Below are 19,303 nucleotides of genomic sequence, written 5' to 3' on the forward strand. Positions count from 1 at the left end.
AGCCTTTAAATGAGGAAAATTAATGAAGAGGAAAGTGATTCCCAAAGAGATGCACATAAATAAAGCAAGACTGTTAATTAAATCTGTTCTAGTTCTATATAATTTCACTGCTCCACAAGAAAAGCACAACAGCCTACCGACACTTCCAAAATGAAACTATATCTTATCGGATCCTGATGAGGTCTGTCCAAGTGCAAGGAAGCCACCGATAAGTAGTAGTCAGCTCTATTTTACTTATGATACCAATAAATCCCAGAATTTATCTCTGCTGTTTTCAGGGTGACAGGTGCAACACAGCCGAAGCACGAACTCATGGGGGGTCTCGCGCGTCTTGTGCCAACCAATGGGACGGCGCACCATGCTGGAGTCTAGTGGAGTTTGAGGTGATCGTCGGGCACCTGTGCCAATCAGGGCGCGGGTGGGAGGAGTTCAGGGACTTGGAGGTGTGTCTCGAGAATGCGAGTCTGCAGCTGCATATTGTGTCTAAGACGGGGAGTAATGGTATGAGTACAGTGCTTTACCCAATTTTTTGGCAAGCTTTTGGTTTTCAGTGCGTGAGTTAGAAGCTGATTTTCCACAATTTCTGTTCTTGCGTCAGTGACAAATTAAGCCAGAAGGCACAAAAGAGACGACGCAAAGAACAGTTGGACAAACTGTAAACTTGTGCAGAAGCAGCCACAAAGTGCTCACAAACTCGCAGTCTGAGGAGCCGTCAAAAACCCAAAGCGACTCATCCTTTCTTGCTGTGAATGAGGGATACTTCGCTGGACATGTGAATTTAAAAGGAGATACCTGCCAAGCACAACAATGAAGCAAACGTCTGTCCTGTGTTGCCTCGGCTTTCTCCTGACAAGCGTCTTGTTTGGGGTCGTCTCTCCACAATCAGGTGAGTAAAAGCCAAGTGCTTGCCACCCCCCCTTCCCGGTGTCTCATTGGAGCTGGTAGGTGCGAATCGAGTGCAGCAGCAACAGAAACGTGCTTACTTTTACTCTCTTCATCAGCACAGTTTCTTGTTACACATAAGCAACACTATGTTCATGTATTCGTTTTGTCTGAAACAACAGCAACTAGAGTCCCTCTGCTCCGCTGAAGCGCATGTGTTGGTCTGAGCAGATGGCAGGTCGTAGCTTTGAGCTACTTGTGATGAACCCAATCGAGGGACTTGCTGTTCTTCTTTTACAAAGCTACACTGTTGAAATTAGGGCATTTGATGTCCGTCACACGCGTCCTTTGCGCGAAGTAAATGCGCAGCAACGGACAAAGTTGCTGCTGCTCCTGTGGATAAGCAGGCTGTCAAATGCGCAACTGTCGCGAAAGTTGCTTTGATACTCCGTTGTTTTCTACCCTTACAGATTGATTTGTCCCAGATAATTGGGTGTGAGACATCCTTTTTTGTTTCCCAATTAATTGGATGAAGGTTTCCAAGACAGCAGGTTTCACATGTAGCAGCTTTTTGCTCTGCAAGCTTTGTCAGACAAAGGGCATCCGCGACTTACTTCTGCATTGATTGCCTCTCATGAGTCCCATGTTGTTGTGTTAGTGTTGTGCTGTGTAACTCTTTAACCCGCCCACCCATATGCAGTCTTTAACCGGCATTTAAAAAAAAAAAACTAAGCTGGGAAAAATCAGTTCTTTTTTCTTCCTCCCTGTCGCTTCCCTCAGGCATTCTGTTGACAGCCAGTATTTCCGCGCACATGCAGGGCTTCCACTCTTGACAGTGGAAGTACTGTTTGTACAGTGCAATGACGCTCTTTACGCACAGGGCGGCATAAGGTTCACTCGGTGATGTGGAGATGAAATAGGCTAAAGCGCCATCATAATCATGATCATCATAATGCAAAATCATATTTTGGTTTCGACAAAAAACGAGAAAATCAAACTCGGACTGGAATGAAATACTTGCGATAAATAGGAGTACAAGTACATTTGCTTCTTTCCGCTTCCTGGGTGTTGATTTACTAGGAATTAATTAACAATGAAAATTCATAATTAAATAACACGCTAAATACAAAAAAAGAACAGTTTATCCATTCGACTGATTAATCAGAACACAGTTTTATATATTTGTTCCTGCAATGCCAATTTGTTCTTGTGACTTTTATTTACCCATTCAAACTGTATCTCCTTGTTCTACAAGTAAGTTAAAAATTTTTACTTTTAAAATTGTGGGAGAGTTAAATGTAAGGAGAGAAAGTAGTAAAAGTAATCCTCGCAAGTTTGCACTAACTTATCCTTTTGCTGACTTTTAGTTGCAATAGTGTAAATTTCTACGTAACGTTGATTAAGTTTTGTAGGAAAATAATGACGTTGGCTGAACTCTTGCTGGACCCGTGCCTTTAAATCCAAGTATATATGCTTTTATACATCTTGCATTTTCTCAGTGTTGTTTTTGTGTACAAACAAATCGAGTAAGGCACATATTAAATTTGTTCAACTGGAAGAGTGTCGGAACTTCTCCCACCCGTGTTCCTGCAGCGAAACCCAGGATTAGGAGGGAGAAGACGAGAGTAATTCACTTTCACGGTAAAGCAAAAACTCTATGCCATTCCGCCAGCAGAACTCTAAATTATGTAAATGTGCTTTGCAAAAAGAAAAAGCAGTAAAGGCGACACAAAAGAGGACTGCAGACAAACGCAGGAAGAACGGATTATACAAATATCAGTGCGAGAATTGGCATAAACGCGGATTAACTTCTGTCTGTTGGAAAAAAGGAGAAGACAATTTCCCTTAGTGTGCGCTCGTGCGTGAGCTCGAGCAGAGCGCGCGCGAACGACTTCTTACGAATGTGCTGAACTGCATGCTCACGCGCCTGTCTCACAGATGTTTTTTTTCTTTCTTTGATTTTTTGAGGTTTTCTTTTAATGAATGCTTTTGTCTTTCTTAATGAGCCATAATGACAAATTAATGTAAAAATCCTTCACCATTTATGTTGCGTTAGTTGTTCTTGTCTTCAAAGTGCCACCTTTTTATGGACTTGTGTTTGTAACTGGTGTTAATTGCGTATGCATTTATATTTTCACAAATAACTTGGCGTTTTCTGCAGAAGCATCTCAAATCTGGTGGCACTCTGGGCAGAATTTCTTGATTACTGTAGTAAGTACATGATAGAAAATATTTTCCTTGAGGATCAAAATAGTCAAGTTTAATAAAAGCACTTTCAATAAAGTACTTTTTAAAAACTTGTCCCTCTCCTTTTGCTATATTTATTTATTTTTATTGTAACTCAGTAAAGCTCTTGTGTACTAAGATGAGAAAAAAATATAAAATATACATTTTGTCCAAGTTTTTGTGACCAATAATATGTCCAAATGGCCAAATTGTTGTTTTTCTTTTCTTTTTTTTTCTGTAAGATGAGGAAATTCTGATTGCCTTTTTTGAAGCCAGCTGGAATTCTTTGTGAAGCAACACATTGGGAAGGGGCACAAGAATAGTATAATGGAAGATATTACTGGGTTTGAAAGTGTATCTTTTTAAAACCTAAAGTATACCTTAAGACTAGTAACTTGACTGTATATTAGAGGTAAAGTTTTGAGTTGACTGACCAGACTTCTACAGCTAAGTTGAGGATTTCAGGTTGGCTATGTCAGCTAAACAATCAAGCACAGCGATATCATGGTTCTTGAATCAGATACTTGTAGCAGTGTGGGCAGATGCCACATTATGATGTAAAATGAAATTGGCATGTCCCTAGATTTTGTAGACAAAAGCAAAAACCACAAATTTCCTGGTAGATAGCTGTGCTGACTTAAAAACTGATAAAACTCAGTGGCTCAATATCAATAGATTATCACTCACTCTAGAAGCCTCATGCTGAAGCAAATTTGGTTCTGTGCCTCTCCACTTTTCTTTCTGAATGAAAGGCTAAATCTTCTTTCATTTGAAGCATTTAGTGTTATGAGCATTTCCACTATTCGGGTCCATTGTATATCAAAATATTTGCAAGGTTTGGGCACAGCAAAAACGAAGGGAAACTGGAGACTTTTCTTTTTTTTCTTTCCCTCTTCTCAGTTTTTCTGGTTCCACAACAAAGACTGAGGTGTCTTGTATACTTTTCTGTTTTGTGTGTTTTCTTCTGCCAGTTACTGCCAGGCGAAAGAATGGTGACACATTTAGCGATCTACACAGCTCAACTATGTCACAAAGCCCTCTTACAGTCATATCTGCTGTCGCTTGTTAAAGGAGCTTTGACCCTGTGCTGACACTAGGCTTTATATTAGAAGAATGGCGGTCTTTGATTAGGTACCAATTCACTTCCATTTGTTGAGAACAGGATTGTGAACCTTTGTGTTTTTGTCCCTTATGTTAAATATGAGGAGAAACATTTGGCAGTTGGTCCTTTTTTATAAAGATATTTTCTTCTTAATTTTTTTCCTTCCGGTAAAAAAAAAAAAAAATCCTGTTAACACCTCATGGCTGACAAGATGTTATTATTTAGAATGTGTGAAAAGCGTATTAAATATAATCCTTTGGAGTTTTGCTTTTCATTGTGAACATTTGTCGACTTTTCTTCTTTACAAGAATGACAAAACTACGACAGACTGTAATTTATTGCGTTAGTGTTCTCTGGGGACTTCACTCTTCAGCCAAATAAAATGATTGAAAAAAACAACTTTCTGGAGGAATAATCCACACAGGATTCAATGTGAGAATGGTGAAAACCACAGGGTTCTCTGTAAATCCTCACTATCTCAAAAAAGAATTGATGAATACCCAGTTTGATAGTCTGAAGGGCAGGGAAGGCGAAAACGTTTCTATGTCAATAACGTTTTCTTATGGGAGTTTGATTTAATGTGTAGATATAATTTTAAGTTCTATATCTGGTATCAATAATAACACCACAGCAACTTTCAGCTTAGTTTCTTATAGCCATTATCCAACAGCCTTTCTCTGGTTATAACAAAATTCTCAATTTATTTCACTTGCTGTTGATTTTATTAAGAGCTGACACGTCTTTGCTGATCAGCCATCAGAGATAATATAAACTATTTACATTGCTATAATTTATTGCCTCTTTCCCTAACTTTTTGGGTTACACTGCTAATCATTCTCTCTTGCCTCTATCCCTTCTTTCTCCCTCCTTTGTCTCTTTTTCATCTCTTTCCAGAATAACTGTTTTTGCAATAAACTAGCTCATTTGTTGAAGCTCATTTTGTTCTATGGAGGACTGATACTGCCAAAATTGGCAATAAAAATAAAATCTGTACATTTTTCCTAACATAGAGGTTGGATCTTTATCTTGACCAGTAGAAGAGAAGCTGACTCTAAATGCCCACCAACCAGACTCCTTCTTCTGCCCAGACGTTTTTTGCCAGGTTATCGCTTACAAACAGAGGGATTAAAAACAAGAGTATAAAAGTGAAACAAAAGTAAGAAAATTAATTGATGTATGATTGAAAAAGCTTCTCTAGATAAAAAAACAACTAATAAATACAAACTATGTTAAAAATAGAAATTTGACAATGAATAGGAATTTATTAATTAAATACATTATACATACTTATAAAAACTTCATTTGCAAGAATCAATAATTTAATGCACAATATCCGTAATCCTGCAGTAGATTTCAGGCCCTGTAAACTTTTTTGTTTGACATCTGACAGTTGCGTCTGACTAACTCTTACACACATACTAGTTTTTAAGGGATTTCTGAGATCAGCGAGCAATTAATATTTTGTTCTATGAATTAAATTTGAAATTCCATCGCAAATGTTTTATATCAAATCAAAAATCAAATTTTATTTGTGTAGCACATTTCAGCAGCAAGGCATTTCAAAGTGCTTTACATCATATCAAACACATAAACACAATGCAACATAGAATCAACAATCAAAACATGACATTAAGTCAAGTTCCATCATTAAATTTGTAATTGTTTACGTTTCAAATACAATCCTAAACAGGTGGGTTTTTAGTCGAGATTTAAAGGAAGTCAGTGTTTCAGCTGTTTTACAGTTTTCTGGAAGTTTGTCCCAAATTTGTGGTGCATAGATGCCGAATGCTGCTTCTCCTCATTTGGTTCTGGTTCTGGGGATGCAGAGCAGACCAGAACCAGAAGACCTGAGAGGTCTGGAAGGTCGATACAACAACAGCAGCTCTTTAATGTATTTTGGTGGTAAGCCATTCAGTGATTTGTAAACTAACAACAGTATTTTAAAGTCTATTCTTTGAGCTACAGGGAGCCAGTGTAGGGACTTTAAAACTGGTGTTATGTGCTCTATCTTCCTGGTTTTAGTGAGAACGCGAGCTGCAGCATTCTGGATCAGCTGCAGCTGTTTGATTGATTTGTTGGACAGACCTGTGAAGATGCTGTTGCAATAATCAATACGACTGAAGATAAACACATGGATGAGTTTCTCTAGATCTGGCTGAGACATTAGTCCTTTAATCCTGAAAATGTTCTTCAGGTGATAGAAGGCCGACTTTGTAATTGTCTTTATGTGGCTCTGGAGGTTCAGGTCAGAGTCCATCACTGCTCCCAGGTTTCGGGCTTGATCACTGGTTTTTAGTTGTAATAACTGAAGCTGTGCATTGACTCTAGATCGTTCCTCTTTAGGTCCAAAAATAATAACTTCAGTTTGGTTTCTGTTCAGCTGGAGAAAGTTTTGGCACATCCACACATTTATCTGTTCTAAGCATCTGTTCAGTGATTGGATGGGTTCTGAGTCTCCTGGTGACATCATAATGTAGAGCTGTGTGTCATCTGCATAGTTATGGTAGCTAATATTTCCTGTTATAACCTGAGCTAGTGGGAGCATATAAATATTGAATAAGAGGAGTCATAGGATTGAACCTTGGGGTACCCCACATTGAACCTTGGGGTACCCCACACAGAAGAGATATATTTCTTATGAGGATCATCAAAGATAGCCCAAGTAGGAGTGGATTTTTATTTTATATACCTGAGAAAGCCTGGTATGAAATGACCAAAACTGGAGTTGTGCGCCAGAAACTGAAGTGTATGCAGCGTTTTACTCAAAAGTGCTTTTGTGACTTGTAATGCATAGATGTTGGGGTTTTTTTGTGCACTACTAATTCATTTACTGCAGTGTTGTGCATAAAATGTTTTACTTACTTGCAAAATGCTTTGTTTTAACATAGTTGTCCTATTTTTTTTTTCTGAGGATGAGAATGGAGACAGTTTTTCAATTTGACTTGTTGATGGGCTCATAACCAGACTGTCCGCGGCCAGCAGAAATGATTGGATCATATCCTCTCTGACCTTTACCAACTCGTGCACCCTCATTTATCACCTGCAGTTATGAATGTGCCATACATGTGCATGTGTTTTGCCATGCATCATTGTCAGCTTGGCTATTAAACATGCTTTTAGTGAGGAATGTCAGAGAAAGACCAATGCGTCACCAATGTTGTGAATTTGTTTAATTGGGCCATGTTCAAAATGTATTTTAGTAAGTGTGGCTCTAACAGTTAGAATAAATCACATTTGATAAGGTACATTAGAAACTGAATGTTTATTTCCTCTTTCTCATCTCATCAGTATTATTTATTTGTTATGCTTTCTATTTTTGTTGACTGCAGGATGAGCAAGCTTGAGTCTTTCTGTGTGAGAGGAAAAAAAAGAAAGCTAAAGACACACGAGAAATGCAAATAGACTGATAGTCTCTGCATAACTCGGGCTCTGGAGTTCTAAATACACAACAACGGTTACCTTCATTAACAAGGTAGTGCAGCAAGCTCTCATATGCACAGACATTGTTACCAAAGTCTTACTGGATATGTTTTACAATACACATCAGTTGCACTTTAATTAGGTTGGTATATATGCGTCTGGCCTACAAAGGGAGTTTGAAAAAGCACAATGTAGAGCTTCTGCAATGATGTAGGCCTTTTATCTGTGTTGCAATACAGATAAGATAAGATAAATCTTTATTGTCATTGTCACAAGGACAACGAAATTCAAAGAAAATTTTCGTAGCGGGCACCGATCGTAAGGAGATCGTCCCGACTGTATATGTATATACACCGACCTTCTTGACACCAACCCTGACAATCAATGCGAGCAAAAATCCAAGAAGTTAAGACAAATAATATGGACACATGCATTCTCTCTGAGAGAGTTTGATATCCCTGCGTGACTGTTGCTGCAAGGTTCCTTCTCACTCTCTGAGGTTAATGAAAGAAAAAGCACAACCATATTTCTACATTTTTAAGACTTGTTCAATGTATTTATGTTGCACCAATTCCCAGCACTTTACAACACAAACAGATCAAACTCATTTGCAATTATAATTGGACAGGAATTGGAATTCAAATTACTCCAAATTAAATTTTTAAAATATCTGATTTTCCCCCCCACAAAATCCGAACACATATTCAATAACACACAGCCAACCTAAATTCTAATTATTCTACAGCACAGTCAAATTGCTTTAAGTCATTGACTATGCAGAAATTAACTTGGGAAATCATGTTGGGAGAAAATATATGTATATAAGCATTCATTATATGGAATTTAAGATGAACTTCATTTGCATAATTCTGTTTTCATTTGAATAAAATTTTGTAACTAAAAGATCTTGTTAAATCTTTTAACAAACCATTAAAAATCTTGAAGTTATCGAAAGACTTTGCAAGGATTCACTATTCACTATAATAACCCTAACCCTGGTAATTGCAATTTACTTTTCATCCTTTGAAGTAGACATTTTCAGTTTGAATTGTTTAATTGGTTAAAATTGGTTAAAATGCTGTGTGTGACAAACTCACTGTATTTCTACTACAAATAAAGAAACCATTACTGACAAAAACTTAACAGAACCTCACCTCAAAACATCTGAACAATTCTGGCAATCTCAATTTAATGTTGAATCCCCTTTACATAGTTTACACCCTTACATTTTATATAGATCTCATATTTCTTTTTTTTGTGCCTATTTTTCCCTTGTGTCTTTTGAACATTAAACATTTAATCATTAACACTGTATAAAGAATAACCACACTACACTACATTGTTTCAAACTGAATCCACTTAAAGCTGTCAGGGCTAACTGATGCCAACTCGCATCATACATTGGCAAACACAAGGCACTCCCACACATTTACCCACACATCCTGCCGTCACCCTGAGCTTTTACTACATAGTAGGAGCAAATGGGCATGTTCTAGACCTTTGAAAGCTTCAGTCGCATGTTCGCTAAACAATATAGTTGTCTGCGGACTGAACATGCCATGTCTGTCTGTCAGCTTGCAAAGCTTTTGATCCCTTTTGTTGTTGCTGCTACTCTTTTAACAATAAGCCCGTCTATCCTGCTGGAGGACTGCGGGAGGCTTTCAGGCACCGACCCTTTTTGACAACCACATTTTGAGAGATTCAAAATGCGGTGACAACATGCGTGAACAACGTACATGAACGCTTGTCTGTGTGTGAACTGATTGTGTCCAACGTTGTGCATGTGAAGGCTTGGTTGGAGGGGAGAAGGGGGGTGACTGACAGACCAAGCAAGCTCCGGAGACTCTTTCTCTGCTCCACTGTCTGCTTGTTCGTCTTCCTCCGCCCACCCTCTTCCTTCATCTTTGGCTTTGTAAGCCTCCACATAATGTGGGAGCATTAAAATGACAATGGAAATTATGGCTAATCTTTGTTAAGACACACTCATTACCGCCACGGCTTGGAATGAGAGTTTGATGATAAGAGTTGGTCTGCTGTTTTTTTTTTCTTCTACCTTCCTTCTGAAGAGACAGTCTGACATATTGGAGTGATGTGTTTTATTCTCACTTTTTGTTATTTTTTTCTATTCCCGCTCACAGTTAATAATGGTGGCAAATATATGAAAGGATGATAATAGGCTGACAACTTGGGCATGAAAGACTAGCTCCACCTTCAAACGAGCTTTTCATGCAGTTCCGTATGTGGGTGTATGTTAGAGGGCTGATTTCTCTCAACTCCTTCCTTCTCTGTCTCTTTCCGCTTTTAGTAATCCTCCTTTAAAATATTCATGGCTAATCTGCATGTACAATGTAATTACAGACGGATTTGAATGATATGGCCAGTGGAATGTAAGCTTCATGTTGAATCTTGATTTAGTATTTTGTGCGTCTGAATAAATATGCAAAATACTTTTGCTGCTTTTAAATGTCTTAGAACTAAGTAAAAGGAAAGAAAATATATTAGTAACTGTTTCTAAAGTTTTTCAGTCTCATCACAGTAAAACAGTGTATGCACAGTGCCTTGCAAAAGTGTTCACACATGGTAGCTTTCTACATTTTGTCACATCACAAGCAAATATTTTTTTTTATATTTTATGGAAAACACAAAGTAGAGTATAATTTTGAAATGGACAATTCTGCACAGTTTTCATTTTTTAACACATGAAAGCCCAAAAAGTTTGATATTCATATGAATTCGCTTCCCTATACTGTCAAGTATAAGCCCATTAAACCAATAAGAAATTACCTCATTACTAAATAGTCTGTGTATCTGTTCAGTTCAAAGCAGGATGAGATTTTAGAATGACATCCCATCTATTACGTATGTCACAGAACTGTTAAATCCATCGTCAAAAAAGTGTGAAGCACCCTTGCAGCCCTAATAAGACATGCACACCAAAAAAAAAAGAAATAGATGAGGCGGGGAGAGGATTATTTACTGAACCACCAAGGAGACCCACATTTCACTGGAGGATCTGCAGAGCTCATCAGCTCAATTAGAACAATATGTTGACATATGCACTTGTGTACACTCCACAAATCTGGCTTTTATGTAAGAATGGCAAGTAGAAAGTCATAGTTCAGAAAAAGCCAAAACAAATCTTGTTTAGAATTTGATACAAGGTATGTAGCAAACAAGTGGAAAAAGTCGTTCCCCCAGATGACTCCAAAATGTAACTTGTTGGTATGCAAGTGCTTTGTTGCAGAAAATTTACTCTGCTTGTGATCTAAAACACACCATCTCTACAGTAAATCGTAGTACAGTATTTTGCTCCATGGGTGTTTCTTAATGACAGAGGACTTTGTTGGAGTTAATAGAAAACCTGATAGAAGCTGCAATAAACTTGAGACTGGACCTGAGATTCATCCTACAGCAGGTAATAAATATAAACATCCATGCAGAGCTATAATAGAAGTATATCAAATCATAGTCATTTGCTAGAATGGCCTAGTCAAAGTTGAGCCCTAAATCCAAATGAGAATTTGTGGCAAGACCTGAAGATGGATGTTCTTAGGTGGTCCAATCTGACTGAGCTTTGAACGTTCCTGAAATTAACTATTTGAAATGTAAAAAGCTAGTGGAGATTTGCCACATAACAAGATGGGCTGCTTTAATTGCAGTAAAATGTGATTCTACAAAGTTTTGACATGTTGCATATTCCAGTGAAAAATTCCCAATTTCACTGTATGTTGGTAACTTGTATAAACTATTATAACTGTAGTAAAATAAAAGGTGTGACCGAAGAGCTGCATGTGTCTTTCTGCTTCACTCCCATGGCTTATATCCCCAAGGCCATGTTTTAGGTGCTACTGGTCTCCAATTAATGGACCGGTGTGCCCTGCATGCTATTCTCACAGGTCAATTTTTCACTTGTACGAGAGTGGGGGTGGGGGGTGAGGCGGAATGTCCTTTTTAAATGAAGCACTTGGTGTTTGTGACCTGTAATAAATGAGTTTGCAGTCAGTCATAGCAGCTGTAAGGAGGCATTTGGGAGCAAATGTTGGATGGAGGTGGGGGGTAATTTTCAGACTTGGTTGGAAAACAGTTTATCTATGCACAGATGAAAAATGACTGCGCCAAACATGCTATCGCTTGTGTAACGAAATAACAGAAATCTTGAAATATTTTAGGGATTTACCACACAGAGGGAAAATGTCATAATTTAAAGATGATGCTATAGATAATAGCCCTAAGGTGCCACCAAAGACCAGAATGATTACATATCTCAATGTCCTAGACAAATGTAGAGAAGAATATCTGAACAAAATGAGTTTTTTATCTGATGATTTGAATTAAGTCAGTATTTATCTTTTTTATGTGAAGAATCAAATATTGCAAGGAAAGATAAGCCACACTGTGAAATATGCCGAAACAACAAAGCCGAGGAAAAGAATATTTAGAAAGCACAAACTGTATTCTTTAGTTTTCATGTTTTATGTTTTTCAGCTTTCAAGCTGGAAAAGATTTTGGTTTCACTCTTTCTTAAACATTTTAACACACTTCTTTTTACAAAATATTAATCGCAGATGCTAAATAAAACATCAATTTATTTCTCAGAGATTGTTAAGAGATGTTTTAACGAGAATATTGATTTGGTTCCAAAAACAGAGCATACAAACCTAAAAATATCTGAATCTCACTTTTTGGTGGAGCAAAGATTTATGTGAAAGTGTTGATCGATAGCTTTTACACATTGTGGCCAATCACTGCTTTTACAAACTGCCATGCAGTTTGTATTCAGCACCCCCAACTCACACACCCTGAAATAAAATTGTGTTAAAAAAATAGCCCTCAGAACTCACAGAGTTAAGTAGTAAATAACTGTGTATATTTACATTTGAGCAGTTCTTTGAAGGCCTCAGAGTTTTGTTAAAGAATATTTTAAAAATATCAACATTATGGAAGGGCAAGAAATGCGCTAAAAAGGTCAATATTTTTGTTTCTCACAGAAATCTTTTCTGAATAATGAGAAGAAAAAAAGCCATTGTTGAAAGAAAACCATACGGAATATTTTTTGCAGTTTTACACACTGCAAAAAATATGAAGCAAACGCGGTGGAAGGTGCTCCAGTAAGATAAGCCTAAAGTGAGCTCTATTTGCAGAACACTGTGTGTGGCAGAAACTAACACTTCGCATCTTCCTGGACACACCATCCCTACAGTGAAATGATGGCAACATTATGCTGAGGGTTTGATTTCTACAGCAGAGTTGGGGAAGCTGGTTTGAATTGTTGGGAAGATGGAGCTAAAGTCAGGGCAGTGGTGGACGAAAACCTGTTATACCTGACAGTAGTTTACTTTCCACTCGGACAATGACATTAAGCATGCCTTCAAAAATATTGTTCACAGACGTAGCCTATCAAACTCATAGAACTTGAGCCATTTTTTATTTCTGATTTATCTTCCGGCAAGTTTTTGTTCTTCCTCAATTTACAACAATGCAACAATTTGTGTTGAATTGTTTAAAAACAACAACATCCGGGTTTATAATAACAGCAAAATGTGGCATGTCAGGAAGTAGGAAAACATTTGTAGACATCTGTTTAACCTTGGGAAATTGTTTTGTTCAGTCAAGCTGTAGTCTTTTAACAGTCCCATTAAGAACTTTTGGATAAGAGTCAGAACAGGTATGAGTGTAATCAGCGAAAAAAATAACAGGGAGCATTTATGTCTGTTTACATATTTTCTAGCAATTTATTTACTTTTTACATATAAGGAAACCTTGACTGATGCACTACTTCCAGCCAGGTGCATTAGTGTGACTATCATTCCTGCGAAGCAGCAGTCACCTTGCAGCAGAGCAGAAATAGCGCAGCTCTTTTTCCCTGGATGTGAAGGTACATAAAGCACAAGATGAGAGGACCAGGAAGGCAATTGACCTTGGCTGCTTTTGGGAGCTGGTATATAGCCATTTTGCCAGTTGGATGCCACGGTTCTGCCGCAGAAAGAGAGACTGAATGGACAATTGTATTGCTTATAGGGAAGCTATAATTTATACCAAACATTTAATTTAGTGTAACACAAGCAATTTCTTTGTGGAAAAAAAATAATTGGTGCTTTTAATTGTCTTTTTTTGCCACAACTATAAATAACAGTAAAAAGCTTTACATTACATGAGTGGGTGCTTCTTGAATAAAAGGATGTGTTTGATGATATGAGACAATATCAAACAGGAGAAGAGCTGAGTAAGTGCAAAGCAGGTCTAAAGTCAACCTTGCCATTTTGCTTTGCTGTGCTTTAGTGTTTACCTGTGACAGGGGTGCTTTATCTCAGCCAGTCACCAGAGCATGTGTAAACACACAAGGGGGAGCACACTGCATATCATGCTGTTTTCAGCCTCCCTGCTTTTGTTCCAAAATCTTTCTCCCGTAGAGAGACATTATCCCCCGACGGCAAGGTGAAAGGGGTGCTGATGTAAGGTTATTTGTAGCAGAAGGAGAATGACGGGGAAAAAAAAGTGGATGGAGGGGTTAAAAGTAAGAGAAAAAAAAATCTCCTAATTATAGCCAAAGAAGGGCAGCCAGTCGGGGTAGTACAGGGGAGAAGAGCGAAGCAGCTCCAATGGAGTACGGGATATGAGTGAGTGTCTTGGGAGCCTTGGTTAAAGTAGTCGCCATCACAGGAGCTGAATGGACAATTAATCAGAAGCACCCTGTGGGGGAAGTTAAGGCTATGACAGTGCCACTTCATTCTGTTGGACACACATATACCTGCTGGCTCATCCACAACATTGTCACTTCTTTCTGTTGCCTTTTGTTCTCCTACTATCTTATTTTCTCCTTTTCATTGTAAATTTTTTTCTTCTCATTTCCCTTTTTCAATTTATTTTCTTTATTTTGTCCCAGTCTTGTCAATTTTCTCTTCTTCTCTGTTTACCTCCCCTTTTTCTTGACTTTGCTCTCCTCGAACATGTGCTTAGGTCTGCGAGCCTTTTGATTAGAATCAGTTGTGAATGCCTTTTTCTGACCTGACAAGTGTCTCCAAACTCTTTTAGAGTCTGGAATTTCTTAAGGCTGTGGATGGAGGGAGACAGCAGCTAGGAAGAATCGTCTGAAAGGGTGAACTGCTGGCTCTACTTTACCTTTCCCATTACCCCCTTCTTCACTGCCTTCATCCCTCCATCTCTCCCAGCTCCTCTGTCCCCCCCATGGCTGGCACTGAGTGATTGATGGATTTAGGTTTGACATGGCTTGGTTCACCCGAGGGCGCTAGCAAGGACACTGGTGAGGCTGAGACAGACACTGGGGACATTCAGATAGGCAAGACAGAAAAGAGAGTGCACTCAACACTTGCCTCGGCAAAATTTGTCCGGGGTGTTAGTATTTTCTGTTAGTCTTTGGTTTAATCGCTTTGGCAAATTCTAAATGACATGTAACCATGTAACTGGTTTTAAAGTATTTTATATTTATTTTTGTATATTTACAAGTTGTTGTTTTTTTTATAGTCAGCTCAAATAAGACCTGTAACTGCAGGTCTTCACTTAATATTCATCCTATTTCTATAACCCAAAATGCTTTGACTGATGAACTTGATGTGTGGACCAATATTCTTACCTGTAACCAAACAATCTCCTATACAGCAAATACTGTCATCTGACCAACTGCAAAATTATTGATCTGATCACTGATATCTTTTGAAAGAGCACATTATGTGCATACTTAGAAATATTGTAAAACATTTTATAGTTTTTTAACAGAATGACATTTTAAAATGTGGTCGGGGAAGGAAAAACCGGGATGTTAGACACTGATGAATTAAAACTTGTTATAAAAGGATGCAACAGTATAGTTTTTTTCTTTTCAGAATCCTAAAATCATACCTGATCTGCTTTCAGCAGTTATGTTAATCATTTTCAGAAGCTGGTGTTTCTTCTGTGTGGCTGGTTGTAGCCCACGCGCAAAACGTTTTGGAGTTTCATCTTATTTTTTCCCCCTTTGGTTAAAAGTGAAATAAGCAAGCATTCAGGATTTTCGGTAGTCACTTCTCACTTTAGATTCTTTCCACTTCAGCTATTAGAGCGGCTTTAAATGGAAATTGTAAGGTCCCTTTTCGAAGAACCACTTTTGCTCAAAGTGCTCTGTCCATGAGAGGATCTGCGGTTTGGAACTTATTTCCTGTTGATTTAAAGTCTGTAACCAGTTTTAGTACGTTCAAAAAACAAACAAAACTCTGGTTATGTCAAAAACAGAAATGTATCCATACTTCATGTTTTATGTTTCACTGTTTTATATGCATGATTGTGTATATGTTGTCAACATTATGTCATGCTCTTATAAATTATTACTTCAATCTTTATTAGTTTTAAGATTAAGTTTTAAGGTAAGACTGTTTAAAACCCATATAGAGACAAGTGCTGTGAATTAGCTGTTGCTTTTGCACTATGACACAAACATGGGACTGCTGTTCTGTTCAGTTTGTCTATGTCTGTGTGTCTGGCCCTATAAAATAAACTTAAATAATAAAAGCAGTTTTCTTTTTGTTCCTCATCCGCTGATATTCAGTCAAAACACTTAAATACAAAATGCTGGAGTAATCCCATTGCACTTTTGGTGTGTGTTCCACACTATTCCTTTATAATTTAATATTGTTTGTTTCACACCGTTTTTCTTTTTTTGATTAAAAAAGAAAAGCACAACAACTTTATGCATCCTTGAAACTGTCTTTCACACAAAAGGTATTTGATTTCTTGCATTGATTTCCCCTTTGATTAACCAGCTTTTATGTAACTAGCATCCCAATGCGTAATTTAGCTTAATGATTTTTGCGAATTTATTTGGATACACCACCATACCTGTCAAGACTCCCGTTTTGGCTGGTTAAATATTTTACCCGTCTTTCCCGCTGTGCTCTCATATTAGAATTTTCCCATAAATTTCCCACATTATAACGAGAACTGCCCCATATTTTAAGACAGTTATGATCTGCTTTGTTCTTTTGGCAACTGTCAGGGAAGAGAAAGTCAGATTAGTTGGCCATGGAGGCTGAAACTAATGTATATTGTGACAGTTCCTGACTGACTGTGAGTCAACTTCCAGAAAGAGATGGCGGTTGTTGTAGTAAAGCAGCTTTACTGCAATTGCTTTAATACAAGCTGATATGAATACAAATAGATATGGATCCATATCTATTTGTTAATGAGCTAGTTTTCTTCACCATATGGGATAGTTTAAATCTGGAGTAAGGCACCAAAGGAATTAACTACTGCAAGTAAAATATTAATTGCTTTAAACCTTTTAATCTATACTTGTTTTTCAAAAGTCCTGAACAATTCCTTTAAATCGTTCCATTTTTATTTTTTTTTAATGAAACCATGTCTAGCCACTGAAAGGCAAAGTCTGATCCCTAATGTGTCTAAACTAAATCCAGGTTTTCTGTGTCGCTACTTTGAATTGAGTGCAAGCTGCGTGCTGCTACCCTTCCAGGGGGGATCTTCGTCCTCCCAGAAAGCAAACACCCATTTGACATGGAGCCGGCAGAAAGGGAACAAGGCCCACAGTGTCTCCCCTGCTCCAAGTGCTTTGTCCAGTAGGAGGCTTCTGCCACGGCTCCAGGCTATCAAACCCACGTGACATGCCTGGAGATGAGGGGGAGCGCTTTCTGAATTGTGTTATGTCCAGAATATGTCAGGAAAGTATTCCCAAAAGAAGATTCATGTTGCTCCTTACACTGGCCTGAAAGTCACACAAAAGTCTATCTGTCTAGCTTCAGATATAGCCTATAATTTTAATATTTTACAGAAACTGCATATTAGTCTAAAACATTTTTTAGCTAAAACTTACCAAGGTGGCATTAGGTATAAAATAATGAAGTGCTTTTTGTCATAAATTTTATTTTACTTTGGATGTAGTAAAAAACATTTTTAATTATATTCAGTACAAATGTAGCTTCAGCCTTATTTGGAAGCACTGGAAGGATTTCTGGAACATTTGGAAACATAAAGATCATGGACAAGATATTTTTTAGGATCAAGTGAAGCTGGAGTTTTAGAAATCAGAAACCAGCCATCTCTTTTATGAAGCACAATAAATAAATAAACCTACCTCAGCTTCTTAAAAGAAAGATATAGACGCATTGTGCGGGGCCAGGCAAGGATACTGGCAGGTTAAACACCTACTCAGAGCCCCCACCCGAGCTGTGGATGCCCGTAGAGAAAGATAATTGCGTCATATATTTGGGCTAATAAAAACAAAAAGCTTCATGTGCTTATGCGGGGATTATATTTCACCAATAATGTAAGTATCTGTAAAAGTTCAGCAAGTGGTGACCTTTTGATTCCCTGATTGCTTGTGAACACAACATTTAACTAGGCCCTCTTTAAGTTAAGTTGCACTGGAATCAATTACCTGTTCACTGGAAGTGATTGCCAAAGAGCAAGAAACCTGAGATAAGTCATTATTTTTTACTCTAATCACCATCTAAATTTTACAAAGTCAGTTCTGCATGACATTATTTTGACAGAATGACACGGCATGACAGAATTTTTCTCGTTTCAGAGTTAAAGGGCAAACTGTATGATGTGGGTTACAATTAATTATATAAAGGCCGGCAATTCATAGAACATGAACTGCACGATAATTTCTGAGTTCAGATGTCACCTACAGCTGTGCTTGAGCAAAAAATGACAAATAAACAGACCCTCATTATACAAGATGAGCAGCCCTATGCAGTGCATTTGATTTAAAAGTCCCAAGTGAGCATGCATTGAATAAAGGAACAAGTCCTTTTCGATGATGAAACAAGTTAAAAATCAGACACAATGAAATTTGGAAACCTGAAGCAGAGGTAAAAGAAAAATAATTTTTATATTATTTGTTTGCATAAATGTTTTGGATCACCTGATTATGGCAGGTTAAACTGAGCACAAGTTCGGAATTGATTCAGTCCACTAGAGGGGTTTGAAATCTCAATGCAAGATGGCATCACGCCTAATTATAATATCATAAATAATTTATTGTAAATACATTGTAAGCAGTATTGCAAGCAGAAATGTCATACCCTCAAATTTATTCTTTTTACCTCATTTAGGGAGTTCTAAATGCTAAAGAAAACTGCTTGAGGATGAACAAAATAAAAGGGAAGTCGGTGCTTAGTACTTCATGCAAGTTTGAGTTGGCACAGCATATGTGTCCAGAAAATAAATGTTTTTAACTTAGGTTTAGTGAGTCACAGTTTAGCCTAATTAATTCAGCTATATTTCTGTTTCTTAAAGTGTGAATCAGAAGCATGTGATGCTGCTAGTAAATGCCTTCCCCACACTTCCACAGTACCAGACTGCTGGAAGTCTTCCTAGTAAAGAAGGAGATTTATACCTTCTGTTCAGGCACAATCTTCCAATCTCTGTCTGCATGTTGATGAGCATTGTGTATATGTCACCTGGTTGTCTCAGAGATGTACCTGGCTATCTGAGCAGTAAGCATAACAACAACAGGTGTCTTCAGCTCTCCCTTTCACTGCCGCCGCCTACTACACTTCAAGCTTTTGCTCTCTGTCTGGGTTGGCAGCAATGTAAAGTCAATAGGATGAATAAAACATACCTGAATCAGAACCCTCTACCCTGGGAAATGTCAAGCTGTCAGTACAGCTTAATGGGAAACCATAGGACCTTTCCCAGGGGTCGGATAGTTTATTGTGTAGC

The 19,303-nt window shown here is 37.9% G+C and overlaps 1 protein-coding gene across 2 annotated transcripts in view; it reads left to right on the forward strand.

Annotated features, from left to right (window-relative positions):
- Window positions 1-502: 502 nt before the first annotated feature.
- LOC102231767 (receptor tyrosine-protein kinase erbB-4) overlaps window positions 503-19,303 on the forward strand; it is a 282,261-nt gene continuing 263,460 nt past the window's right edge. For both annotated transcript variants that reach the window (XM_023337224.1, XM_023337225.1), the window contains exon 1: window positions 503-886. In XM_023337224.1, the coding sequence (XP_023192992.1) occupies window positions 808-886 (79 nt within the window). In that variant the 5' untranslated portion in view covers window positions 503-807. The remainder of the gene's footprint in view (window positions 887-19,303) is intronic.

The sequence above is a fragment of the Xiphophorus maculatus genome, chromosome 7 (assembly GCF_002775205.1).
Source record: "Xiphophorus maculatus strain JP 163 A chromosome 7, X_maculatus-5.0-male, whole genome shotgun sequence".
Lineage (NCBI taxonomy): Eukaryota > Metazoa > Chordata > Actinopteri > Cyprinodontiformes > Poeciliidae > Xiphophorus > Xiphophorus maculatus.